General features: G+C 31.4%; 1 protein-coding gene and 1 long non-coding RNA gene across 2 annotated transcripts in view; both read right to left on the reverse strand.

Moving 5' to 3' along the window:
- Positions 1–1,102: 1,102 nt before the first annotated feature.
- LOC141670752 (uncharacterized) lies at positions 1,103–5,255 on the reverse strand. The gene is made up of 3 exons (XR_012554716.1): positions 5,113–5,255; positions 4,916–4,986; positions 1,103–1,549 (listed from the first exon to the last, which is right to left on the reverse strand). It is a non-coding gene; the product is annotated as an uncharacterized LOC141670752 (long non-coding RNA).
- Positions 5,256–8,548: 3,293 nt separating this feature from the next.
- LOC141673515 (uncharacterized) overlaps positions 8,549–14,972 on the reverse strand; it is a 55,555-nt gene continuing 49,131 nt past the window's right edge. Inside the window, exon 3 of the mRNA XM_074480264.1 lies at positions 8,549–8,581. Within this exon, the coding sequence (XP_074336365.1) occupies positions 8,549–8,581 (33 nt within the window). The remainder of the gene's footprint in view (positions 8,582–14,972) is intronic.

Here is a 14,972-nt window from a genome sequence, read left to right on the forward strand (position 1 = left end):
GTACACTCAAATCGAACTTTAAGATCTTAAGTAACAGAAAACAAACTTTATTGAAACAATAAACTCTGTTACAGTATGGAACTGTTACCTCTCAGTGATGAACAAATATCACGAGAGCTGCTAGGGTTATATAGAATAATAACTTCGATAATGATAACACTTATAGTGTAAACCCTATGCCTGTGTTTATATACTACACAGTTACAAGATAATCGCTAATTGATATGGAATATAATTCTGCTTCCTAAAATATATCAATCAGATATCTTTTCTTCCAAGTATTCCATTCTTCACGGAATTCCTTCTTCATGCATATCTCTTCTTATGTTTATCTCGATCTTCTTTCCTTTAATCAGCTACTGTCCTTATCTGATTGTCCTTCAGCACTTAAGTTCTGATATCTATCTTCTGATGATTATCTCCTGATAATATAAGTACTGATATCCTTAAGTCCTGACTTCCAGTATAAGTACTGATCAACAGTTAAGTACTGATTTATCCTGTTCACGTAAGATCTGAAAGCTAAACATAAAACATATTAGCCATGACATTATCAAATATATCTAACACCCTGTTTGACATGACATTATTAATGGCACTATGTAGCAAGTGTTGTACCTTAGCATCCTTAACAATCGATGAGATATCTTCAGCAGTGTAATCACTCTTCTCCTTTGGTACAGACTTTGTTGGTTCACCTGCAACTAGAACAGAGAGTTTGGTTGGCTTATGTGGTCCTTCATTGATTCTGTCAAGATATTCTGGATCTGTAGCTTCCAGAAACATAGACATCCTCACCTTCCATATGGGATATTCAGATGGTTTCAGTATGGGAACTCTAATAGTCTCATATCGACTATGGATTTGAGTCTTTGGAGGTTCTTCAGTTTTGGTGGGCTTGGTTGGAGTTTGTTCTTCTTCAGACATGATTGTTTTTGGATCTTAAACTGTTTGTGTGTTAACAGATCTGCTCTGACATCACTTGTTAGGTCTCATACACACTGTTGAAGGGGGTTGAATACAGTGTTTATCACAATCAAATCGAATATAAGAACACAGAAAACAGATTTTATTTAAAACAATAAACTCTGTTACAATATGGAACTGTCATCTCTCAGTGATGAACTTATCACGAGAGCTGCTAGGGTTACAATAAATAATAAATTCGATTATGATAACACATATAGCGTAAACCCTATATCCGTGTTTATATACTACACAGTTACAAGATAAATTCTAATTGATATGGAATATAATTCTGCTTCCTAAAATATACCAACTAGTTATCTTTTCTTCCAAGTATTCTATTCTTCATAGAATTCCTTCTTCATGCATATCTCTTCTTGCGTTTGTCTTGATCTTCTTTCCTTTCAATCAGCCGCTTTCCTTATCTGAAAGTCTCCTTAAGTCCTGATATTATCTCCTGATAAATATCTCTTGATAACTTAAGTTCTGACAACTTAAGTTCTGATATCTTAAGTTCTGACTTCAGTATAAGTACTGATTTCCAGTTAAGTACTGATTTGTCCTGTTAAGTAAGATTTGAAAACTAAACACAAATCATATTAGTCATGACATTATCAAATATATCTAACACGCTATACGATGATCAATCGTATATCAAAAAAATGTGTAACCTTTTCTACTAGTAGAAGGACGACCTCTATCCCGGTTATCACCCTTGACGCATCCTGTTTTGGGTATGCACACACTTCACATGTTCCCGAGTACACATAGGGCATGTTGGGCAAATCTGATAAGTTAGCTTAATGACATATAAGCCCGCAACAGTTTATCGACGAGAGTTTGTCGACCCAACTTATAAGTTGAATTTACAATTTATAAGCTAATAAGTTGAATGTTAGTAACGACGTACTTTTTGTCAACTTATTTTTTATTTTTCATTTTAATATTTAGTTTTAAAAAATATATTATAAATGTTAATTTAACTTAAAATATAAGAATTAAGATAATTATATGTAAAAATTATTTTATTTTAGTCCATTTAAGTAAAAAGAATTCTGAATTATAAGTAAAATTATCCAAATACTTATATAACATAAGCATTCATCAACTTATCACTTATAAGTCACTTATTCAGTTTAAATGGCCATATGGAAAATCGGAATGATTAAATCCAAATTATTACTATTTCTGAATGATTTGAACGAATCAAAATTCTGAATGCTGAACGAATAAGATTGTTTGGTATATAATATTTTAATAATTTTTGAATGAAAATTTTGCAAATAAATTTTCTAAACAACAAGTTTAAAAAAATAAAAAATTTAAGAATATTGATATTATTGAATGTTGGATGTAGAGAAAATATGTATTATCAATACAAATAATATATATCAAGATGTTAGATGATACATTAAATTTTGATAAATGATGACTCTTAAAATCACAATTTTTTAATATATTATTTTGAAATCAAAAAGAATTATTTATTCATCAAAATTATTATCATAATATTTATTTAATTTTAGTGCACTATGTTACATGAATGTCAAAATAATAATATAATAAAGTAGAAAAGTTGAAATAAGGGTAAAATGGAAGGTAGCAGGCTAGGTTGCTAACACATAAACCATTCCGCCACAGATTTTTACATGAATGGTTAGGTAAAATATGAATCATTCATAGGTAAAAAACTTTCAAACAAATAAACTTAATATAAGATTCGGTCAGGTGAAAGGGCATTCAGAAGAGTTCATGGGTAAACAAATGGGGCCTAAGTCATAAGTTACTTATTTTAAGATCTCCCAAACAGCACATAGTACCATCGCCTGTGATACCTTTGGTAGTCTCCCTAGCTACCATAGAACTAGAGTCTACCCCTCCTAGTCCTTTTTAAAGAATCTTATCATTTACTTGGAACTCAAACCTCATCGAAGTTCCCTAAGTGTTTTTCTTATTGATAGGCACAACTCATCTTATATATGTACTTTTGGAAATTTTTGGGCAAGTACTACAATAAATGTGAGTTGACTGTTGTCAACAGATGAGTTGACATCATCGTCAAATTATTCAAAATAAGTTGAAATAATACTTTCAGAATATTTGAAAGTACCCGGGTAATTTTCTGAAAGTCATAAATGCTTTTAAAATATGATTTATGATTTTTAAATCATATAAAACCTTTAGAGATTATTTATTAATTAAACCTTGAATAATTCTTTTCTAAACGAATATTTGAAATAATATTCATTAATTGATTTATATTTAAATTAAATCAATAAAATCCTTATTAAATATTTAATAATTACTAATAATTATTAAGTAACATTTTTTGAATGAATAATTGAAAGAATATTTATTGACTAAATAATCTTTAAGTGAATAACATTTTTTGAAATAGTTTGATAAAAATTTTGAGGTATTTAATAAATCACAAGGAACATCAAGTCCTTTGGAATAGTTGCTTTAATATTAAAATAGATAAATATATATTTCAAACATCTTCACAATAATTCCAGGTTTTTAGTAATTATACCGACCTGCTATCGGCCTAATATATAGTATACCAAGCTACTCACTAGCGTTAACAAATATAAAATCATTACTTTACTATATCGCAATCAACCATCAATCTCAAATCATAATATTTTGCAACTCATAAATTATCGCACTATGGCATCATGCATATATAAAAAAGTTATATTCTTCACAACACAACAGTATTCAAAGGTAGGGTTCGGAACCTTGCCTAGAGTCTAAGATACATTCTCCGACTTCTACTCATTTCAGGTTTTCTAATCAACAAGTATCATATACTTAATCAGTATTCCTAATCCCATCAACGACTTATTTTCTTATTATTTATAAGACTTTACAATTTTTCGTTATTCGTCCGACTCAAAATAACTATCAACCCTTGGTCGTAATGGATGGTCAAAGTGTTGTCCTAAAGTTGACTTTCCCGAAAGTTACTCTTACGCGACTCGCACTCTAACATTTTTAATAAATCAAAAATTTAATATTTAAATATAAAACCACCTCAAGGAGATTTTTGAGTATTCTTAATATTTATCATAAAAGTTTTAGTTTCAAATCATGAATTTAGATAGGTGAAAAATATTTTAAAAGTTCGGTCAACTACGGAAATTTACTATTTGCATCGCTTTCACTAAAACGTTAATTTTTTTTTAAAATCATTAACTCAATCGACACATCGTTTTCGCGTGAACGATCTAGAAAACATTTAGAACAAATGAATCAAAATTGGTTTTCTGGGCAGAAGGGTAAGTTTCCCGAAGCACCGGGTTTTAGCAGTAGGTTGCATTTGGTATTTTCACTCCACGTGACCTCGACTCCGACATTTTTATAAAATTAAAAAATCAATACCCTTAGCTAAATAATTTACAGAGGTTTCCTCATTGTATAGCTCAATTACTATCAAAATTTCATAATTGTTGAGTGTCCTTAAGTGGTCCATTTCTATTCTCAAAGTTGATAATCCGTACTAGTTTTTATCGTATAAGTCGTGTATACTAAAACAGACCTAACTTTCAAACCGTATGTCGGAATCTAGCGAATCAAGCGCCTAAACGATCCTCATGAAAAACTCTAGAACTTACATCCTATACATTCCCAACATTACAGTTTAACAATTCGGTATCTCTTCAAAAATCTATGATATTTCAAATCAATCGGTATAACGACGTAACGATTATGATCTATACATTCGCTTACACTATATCATTCTCAATTACCCATAACAAAAACATCCAAAATTGATCATTATTAATAACTCAAGAACCATTGAACTGATTCATATAATCAACTAATCATTATTTACTCATCAAAAACTCTTAAATTAACATTTAGCCACTAAATCACAACTTACACCATAGATCCATAGTTTTCTTGAAAAATTCTAACTTAAATAAATGGTGGAGAAACTTTTTACCTTTATCGAGTCCTTGTAAAGCTCTTTTTGAAGGATGAGGCCTTTTAGTAACCTTATTTATGCTTAAAGACCTTTGAATTATCAAGAAAACAACAAAATAAACTAGGAATTACTATTCATTTACTATTCATCATCATCTTCAATAATTTCTTTACATATCAAGAACTTGAAAGAATTAGATTAAAGAATTAATTTACCTTAGTTTAGTAGTAGAGAATCTTAGGAATAAATTTGGGAATTTCTCCATGGCTTGAGATTTTGATTTCTATTTCTTCATTTTTCTTGTGTTTGTCGAATGGAATATTCAAGGAGGGGGAGAGAGCTTATTGGCTTGTTCCTTGGCTTGTTGGATACACTTGGATATGTATTGATGTATGTATATTGTATAATTTAAGAGGCATCCAATTATTTAAGGCTATTCCAGGCTTGCATACCATCTTTGGCCAAGCTTTATTATGATTAAAACAAGAATCCTTGTTTTAAGGAACCACGTTCCTAACAAGGTTCTAATTTTGATCATCCAATTTGGTTTGCTTGTACTTGTTTGGTTTGCATTCTTTTGCATGGGAGTTGCATGACCTTGGTTCGTTTATTCATTTACTTACATAAATACTTAAACATTTTCTCCTATTCTTGATCAATCCTCGTAAGTGGTTCGTGGTGTAATCCTTTATTGCAAATCTTTATCTTTGGTTCTTGAACTTCGATTTTATTCGTAAGATTTTAAATTCTTGGTTGTGGTGTAATTCTCGTATCCCTTGATAGCTAGTAAATAAAGTTATTTGAAATATTGGTTTTCTTCGAGAACTAACAACTTTTACATACACTCATACGTATAGTCATAAAATCAATTCGAAAACTTAAATTAAATACTCGTATATAGTGTGGTCACAAAAGTTTTTGTAAACTATAAGACTACTATTCACGAAGGTCTTTTACCGATGTCAAAATATCGGGGTTTTACAATAATCCCTATACCTACTCCTTATCATAATAATAATAATAATAAATTTAGAAAGAGATTGACAAAAAGAAGAGAGAGAGAGAGAGAGAGAGAGAGAGAGAGAGAGAGAGGTGAGAGAGAGGGGGGGATGAATTAGAGTATCTCCAATAGACTCTCTATTCTAACTCTTAACTATATATTAGAGGAGGGAGAACAAAATTGTTACTCCAAGATACTCTTAGTGGCTCTTTATATCAGTAAGAGCCTCTTCCCTCTCCTCAAATTTAAGAGCATAGTTCAACTCTTAAATATTATAATATTATATATTCTTAACACCACTATCTTTCTCTCATCATTTACTTTTGTTCTTTTGTGAATCCAAAATATTTTTAATAATAGAAAATAGATTAATGAGTAAATTTAAAGACCATTGCTGGGACGAGTACAAATTAAATCACCAAGAGCCAATAATTAATATTATTTATAAAAAGTGAGCTAAGAGTCTGTTGGAGATGCTCTTAGTATATTATAAAAAATAACTTAAGAGTGTATTATGGCTCTTACGAATAAGGAAAAAAGAGAGACTCTTAGTGGTTTGAGGAGCCACTAAGAGTCCGTTGGAGCTGAAATTTCAACAATAATGTTTATAATTTGAGTTAAAAGCTCAAATAAAGAGCCTATTGGACTTGCTCTTACTGGTAGGAGTGAGGGTTTGGAACAAACTTAAGAGATGGAAAACATCTATTTTTTCATCTTCAAGCTATGCTTACTTACTCAATGAGCTACTTCCGTTCGACAGATAAATTTTGGTGGGATTCGTCTGAAAGAAATAAAAGAGGCAAGTGTGAAACTCTCTACAAGCCTAAAGAGAAGGGGTTTGGATTTTAGAAATTTAGATTTAATCAAACACTATTAGCTAACCAAGTTTGGAGACTTATGAGGAATCCGCATTTACTTTGTGCGAAGGTTTTAAAAGAAAGATATTATCCGAGAGGCAATATACTAGAGGCTAATATTCCAATACTTCGTTTATATGGAGAAGCCTTCTCTGGGGTAGAGAAATTATTATAAGAGGGATACGGTGTAGAATTGGTAATGGAAATTCTATGAAAATTCTTTCAAATCCATGAGTTCCCAGGCCTCTTACTTTTAAAATTTTTGAAAAGCCTGAAATTTCTGCAGACTTGTATGTTATTGACCTGAAGTTGGGTGATGGAAGTTGAGATACTATAAAATACAATTTTACAAAGGATGGTGTCAATTTAATTTTAAGTCTCCTAAGTAGTGATACAGATTTGGAAAATAAAATCATGTAGCATTTTTCCAAAAAAATGGCGAGTAGAATGTTAAAAGTGAATACAAGGTTATTTTTTATATTAGTAACAACGATGAGGCTTCCGATATGAAAAAATATGAAAATTGTTGGAAGTTTATATGGAAATTAAAGATTCTTCATAAAATAAAATTCTTTTTATTCAAACTTGCCAACTATTGGCTTCCGACTAATATCATACTATCCGATAAGGGTTTATATTGACCGAAATTACAGAATGTGTTCTAATAATGTAAAAGAAGATATTGTTCATTTCCTGTGGGGTTGTCCATAAGTAACGTCCACATGAAAATTATGTAGCTTTTGTCACAATATTAAATTTATTTAACTCTGAACATTAAAGATTTTTTAGTCAAGTTTGCTGATATATTATCTATAAATGAGTTTGAATTGTTTATTACCATTTTATGGCAGATTTGGAATGTTAGAAACAATTGGGTTCATGGAAAGGTATTACCTATGGGGTCATCATTGACTGAATGGTGTTGTTCATTTCTTAAGGAATTCAAAAAATCCTGTTATTCTCAAAATAGTCGAACAACAAAGGATGAAGAACGATGGTCTTCGTCAAATAATGGCAATGTTATGGTAGATGTTGATGCTAGCTTTTTGAATTATAATAATTTGGGTGAAATTAGTGTGGTGGCTCATGATTATGGTGGAAAGGTTCTCGAAGCATCTACTGAGTTTATGTCATTTATGCCCAGTATTTTATTGGTTGAACTCAATGCAATTAAGGAAGAGGTTATTTTGACTATTTCTAAATGCTGGAACAAGTCTTCTACATTGTTAGATAGCAAAAATGCAATAGATGCTTTATACAACTTTCCGAAATTTTGTAGTGACTTAGACCCACTTCTGTCAAACATTACTAACCTTCTTCCTAGTGTTGGTTTTGAGGGATTTATATTTAAGCCTAGAAATACTAATGGTGTTGCACATAGTTTATCCAATTGTGTTTTCCAAGCCAAAGTAAGTGCTTTATAAGGTGGGGTTCCTCCCTTGGTTGCCAGTCATGCGTTAGAATTATATTGGTCTACCTCTTTATAATGAATATTTTTTTTTGATGTTTATTTTCTTTTATAAAAAAATATAAGAAACCTCTCGAAATTAAAATAGTTTTTCACGGATAATCGTAAAATATGGATTGATCACAAATTGTATTTACATGAATCACATATTCATGGATTGGCTGTGAATTTGATATATACAATCGCAAAAATCCAATTATAACAATATATATCCATATACATACATATATATATATATATATATATATATATAGAAAATTGTATATAAGATTAACTTCATTTATTATATGAGGTTAAACGATAACGTATCATGTTTTAAAAGTAACCTAAAATAACATACGTAACTTGCACCGAAAAACCTGCCATCAAAATTCTAAAAGTTTTGATTATAATCTTAATCTTAAGGTTACAATATAATCATCGTCATTGATTCATACTCATTAAAGAGATAAATCTACTTCTCGTTCTCCTTCATCTGTGGTTGTTATATGTACATATGGAAACTAGTGGCATGCAGGTATGTAACCCAAAACGATTAATTCCACAACTTGGATACACTCATGTGTGCCTAACTTGTAACACTAGTGTATATAGTTATTTATAGATGCATACATATTATTTGATGAAAGTTAGTTTTTATATGTAATTACGTTAGTGGGTATGTAAAACACATATCTATGATTGTTCACTGACTCATGAGATCATTTTTATATCAATGATTGCTCTCTAATCCATTGTAAACTTAATTATTTTAGAGACTAAACGACAGTGCTGGTGAAGAAGTGTTAGGGATTCAAGCAATAAAACGCAACGAAAAACAAAAAAAAAAAATTAATCCCTGCCGCAGGATCTATGTATAATGACTGGATAATTATGGAGAATAGATGTTTACCTTAATAAATCTTTCCTTCTGATTATAATGGAAGTTCTGATCTTGATGAACCACAGCAGTCCTCCTCTAAAAGATCTGCTTTCCAAGATATCCACACGAACGTCCGATCAACCAACGATCACCGGAGCTGGCACTAGCCGATTGGTTGTCTCTTCCTCTCTCTCTTTCTCTCTAGCCTCTCTAAGATGTAGAGCTTCTAGGGTTTTTCTCAAAAATGTAATGTGACAAGTAATCCTAAAAATATACATCTTAATGTATATATAGGGGAGAGAGGATAAAGGCCTAACCCTAAACCTAATGGACTTCTAAAAATGACCCATTCTAATTTTGGGTTTATATTATTATTAAATTCGAATTCTATATATTCAATTAATCAAGTCTCACTTAATGAATTTAATAATTCAATTCGAATTAATAAAAATAAAATATTTAAATTCATAATTTAAATAACACTATGTTTTAAACATTCTTTATGTATGACCCTTTAGGTTATTATTATGTTGGCAATAATTTTATTTTCTAATAATAAAATTATAAATAATGAGTGGCATCTAGTAATATATCATTGCTCCCCAAGTAATAATAATAATTGGTGATTCAATTAAACTTTTTGTGAATAATGTATAATATAATATAATCCCTTTAACCTTATATTATAGATCAAACTCGAGGCATGCATTGTGTCATCCTCTGTTAACGTTTAATCCTTCTTTTCTTGATATTAAATAAATCAGTATTTGAGCACGGCCATGCATTTTATAATCTTACTCAATCAAGAGGCCAATATTATCACTCCTTTAATATAGGAGGGCTAAATTCCATCTAAATCATTCATATTTCTCAATAATATACCTAATGTCTACTTTTACTATTACTCGGTCAAGGATAAATTTCAATAGTATCCAAGCATATTAATTCTCGTATAGAAATATAACGATTTCAGGTCTAAGGACCAATACATCATTATCACTGTGAGATTAACTTATGACACTTTAAACATGTAGTATCTCACAACGGGTCAATCCGGCACCATGTATCTAATACATGTGCCTCTGTTTTGACTTTAGTATCACCATACCTATGATCAATGAGATGTGATCATCAGTCAACAAATATACTAGTCTCAATGTAGTTATTATCGTCCCTTAACAATAATACTTGACTAGGGACCTTTAGGAATATCAATACTATTCTCATAATCTCATTTCTAAGTCACGTACTTTGAGATATATATTTACATAACATATTCCAAGGACATTTATTAATCTAATATTTTATCGCAGAAAATAAAGATATCATAAATTACTAAAGAATAATCCATAAAATCATAATTAATAATCCAAATGTCTCATAACATAAACATAATAGTGTTGTCTCTAGGGCGTACACACTAACAAAAAGATCTTTGTAGTGATTATTTTAATGACAAATTTGATACAACAAGAATATTATGTATCCCTGTAGAAGGTATGCAATTTCAAACTCACGAGGAGGCATAAAACTGTTACAATAATTTTTCTTTAGCGCAAGGATTTGGAATTTGCCGATGTTCAACATACAAGTCTCGAAAAAGTAATGTCATTTTTAGGAGAATATTTGTATATAACAGAGAGGGTTTCAAGCAAAAATCAGATAATGGCAATGAGAAATATGTAAAACTACGTCGAGAAAGTAGACGTGGTTGCAAAGCTTCCATGAAAATTGTGTTAAGTAAATGTGGGTTATGGGAAATCAAGAAATTTAATAACAGCCATTCTCACGATCTAATCAAAAGTCTGAGCAAGAAACAAAAATTATGTTCGCATAATAAGTCTCATAAAGAAGCGAGTTGTATGAAATTGATTGACACATTTCGTGGTTGTGGTGTTGGACCAACTAAGATATCATGAATTATCAATAGTGCAAGTGGTAGTGCTACGAATCTGGTAACACCTCAACAATGTTCAAACTATTTGAGAATTCAAGGACGGAACAACATTGGTAAAGAGTGTATGATTGTAATTCAAAAAAATTTGGAAAGAAAAGCAAGAGATTCATATTTTACTATGCCATACAACTTGATGATACAGGAAGTTGTAGGAGCATGTTCTGGTGTGATGCTAGAGCAAGAAAAGCTTATATGATATTTTCTAGATGTGATAGTGTTTGATCTCACCTATAAAATAAATAATTTTTCAATGCCTTTTGCACCTTTTACAGGTATCAATCACCACCAAAAGTCCATTTTGTTTGGCTGTGCACTACTTTTAGATGAAGATGATGAAACAGTTTTTGGTTATTCGAATAATGGCAAAAATGTATGTGGAATATTTCTCCAAATGCAATTAATATTTCCCAAGATCCTGCAATTTATAATGCTATTTCTATTATTTTTTCACATGCACATCATCGATACTATAAGTGGCATCTTGGCCTTCATGAATGGGAACACTTCTGTTCACTGTAATGCGCACACCCGACATTTATCAAAGATTATAATAAATGGGCTAAGAAATCTAGAACTATTATAGAATTCGATAAAATTTGGATCATATTACATGATAAATATAAGCCGAATTACGAAGAGCCTTTGGATGAGTCTCATATGAATATGGTGAAATCTTGAAAATGGATTGAGAAGATGTATGAAGAAAGACCTTATTGGGTAAAAGCATATCCAAAGGATATAGTTTTTGTAGTTGATAATAAAATAGTGATTACACCATTGTCCTTCAGTTACAAGTATAGTTTAAGTTTCTTTTGTACTGTTCTATATGTTTGTTTTAGTAAAATATGTGATCCTCCATTGTAGGCATGAAGTCTTCTCAAAGAAGTAAAAATATTAACTCATTTTTTGATGGGTATATCAATAAAAAAACTACTTCGTCTGAATTTATTAAACAATATGAGAAAGAAAATACAAGTCGTCCTGGCACTGAAGAGAAAGAGGATTTGGTATATCAACAAAGACAACATCGAACTTCACAAATATGCACAGTTTAAAGGCTGACGCAGGACGTGTCTATTGTAGAAACATATTTAAAATATTCCAAGATAAGTTTAAGCAAATTATCCACTTCCATCATAGTAAGAATGTGACCAAAGGAGGTGAGTGTTAGGGCGAAAACACGCACCAGTATTCACGCAAGTATACGTGTTCGCAAGTAGTATAAGATATAAATCAGATTCATTCCCATAGAGACTGGTTTAGGTTAAGTTTAATTTATGCACCTATGCAACAATGTATGGTTATCGCTCAATGCTAAGACAACTAACAAATTGGGTTTTTATTAAACTAAGAGATTATACTATATAACATTAACTAAGAGAATTGAGGTTGAATTACTATATACGACAAATATGGGATTCTAACTTCATTAAATACTTCATTCAATAGCCTTATTGTTCTTAACCTTAACATGTAATGGTGATGACACTAATCAGATAACACGAAACTAGTAAACGCCAACTTTCGTTGCACGAGAACCATTCTACCAGACATCCACAAAAGAGATAGAAGCTGAATAGACACCAATTATATTGAGACTCTATATGTCTATAGAATTTGACAACATAACGGTTTAAGCACAAGTTATCTATCTTGATTACATAGGGCAAGTAAGATGGTTAAAATTACCTACGAATCATGCATAACAGATACATGAACCTATGCTAGCATGGCAAGTTCTAAACCTCTATATTCACTGTCGCTTCAATAGAGATTAACACGCTATCTTATATGTTAGCTATACACATAAGACGAATAAACACAACCAATACTAGGATATCATACAATCACCACACACCAAGATATCAAAACAATTAACTATTGAAATCCAAAAGTAAATCCGCTAGAATTCCATGACAACGATTAGTTCATAATCGAACTCATAGTCACCATGGGTTCCAATGAAAGCATGGTATAAAACAAGGTCTTAATAAACTGAATAATAATTAATGTATGAATAAACGAGATCTAGGTTCAACAAGAACGAAAACGAGCATCAAAAGTTACAACTAATGCAAAGAATCATAAGTTGAAAACAAGATCTTCTTTTTCGGAGTTGTTTTGTGCTTCTAGGTCTTCTCCTTGGTATCCCAATCTTCCCTGATGATAAAAACCCTTTTTTAAGTATATATAAGCCCATATTGGACCTGGGCCCTTAAAATCGTCAAATTCCACTCAAAAAAGGTTTTTTCAGCGAAATCAGCCGCACACCAGCAGGCGGGCGCCTGCAGCCTTTCTGGAAAAATTATGATGAATATTATTTTGCCCATAACTTGAGTTCTATTCGTCAGAATTAGGCGATTCAACTGTCCACGCGAAGCTAACGAGATTCTATACAACTTGACAATGGCCTAGGCTTCCAATTCTGATCATTTTTTATCATATTTCCTTTAAAAGCTCATTTCTTCATTTAACTGATACCTAAAATGCAATAACACAAAAACACATCAAAATACCAACAACTTTAGTCCAAAACACCAATTTAATGTAACACCCCCAAATCCGGGGTCGGGGATCCGGGTTGTCACGAGTTCCATTTCCCTTAGTAACACCCAACCTTAATAATTAATCAACTACTCTGTACTGTGACCCCACAATAAACACACACACCACACGTTATAGTCTCAGAGATGAACATCCAAAAATAATCACAAGTCATTTTATTCCACAATTATATGTAAATACACCTTAAAAGGTTTTCTGGATAATTTACATTTCTTTGCCATTATTACAATTCATAATATACATAGGTCTGGTACATTATTAGTTGAAAACTTAGCCTATTGGTAATTTCTACCTCAGCTACAGCGGCCTCAACGCTTCCAGAAAGCTGCGGAACGTTTCCTATCCGCTTGCGAATTGGGAGCTTGGTTCTGTTCATCTTATCTATCCGATGTTGTGTGATGAAAGAAGAAAGCAAGGGTGAGCAGCAAGCCCACCAAAATAATATTTATAATGATTAACAATATATGAGCCTACTCATAATACTCATGAAAGTCTTGGTCAAAAGAAATGAACCAAGTTTGATATCTTAATGCGATGAAGTCACAAAATATTCAGTATATATACATATATACTTTTCAAAATATTGGAAGTCCTCTTCCATGCATAATATACACAAAGTCCCAGTGTATAACTGTATAAAAAAATATCGTTGCAAGGTGATCTCATATATCTAACCTTGTCTCAACGCTTTTCTGAAAATCTTTGTCATTCATAAGACAATTATTAATTAGATATAAGTTTAAAAGATGAAGTTACCAAATACTTCACTACACTTATATCATTCCCAAATACTACTTGAACTACCACCGTTCAAGTTATAATCAGTTTCAAAAGTTCATCACATAGATGAGACTATAAGACAAGATTTGAATAAATTCAACCTTTAAAATATTATTAAAGGAAATGAAGTTATGACATACTTCATTAAGTTCTGATATATATATATATATATATATATATCCACATATACATCTTCCTTTATACATTTCCTGAAAACCTCTGTCATGTAAAGTATGAACAGAGTTTGAAACATCCAATAAATTTTGGGAAATGAAAAGAATTTTGGCATAAACCAGATATCTTGCTGATCAGGCAAAGATACCCATAAGTAACCTTTTCTACTAGTAGATGGACGAATTCCCCACTGGTCATCACCCTGGTCGTAATAGGACCTTATGCTGGACTGCCACTCAGCCACTTATGCATTTGATGGACTCCCACTGAGCCACTTACACTATCATGGACGCCCACTGAGCCCATGTTGCTTATGCCGACTCAATAGATGGACTTACTTCCCGAACGTTGGGTAAGTAATCAATTCATTTACCAAAACTACAACCTTGTTGCGAATATAAAATACACCACA

The sequence above is a fragment of the Apium graveolens genome, chromosome 7 (genome assembly GCF_009905375.1).
Source record: "Apium graveolens cultivar Ventura chromosome 7, ASM990537v1, whole genome shotgun sequence".
NCBI lineage: Eukaryota > Viridiplantae > Streptophyta > Magnoliopsida > Apiales > Apiaceae > Apium > Apium graveolens.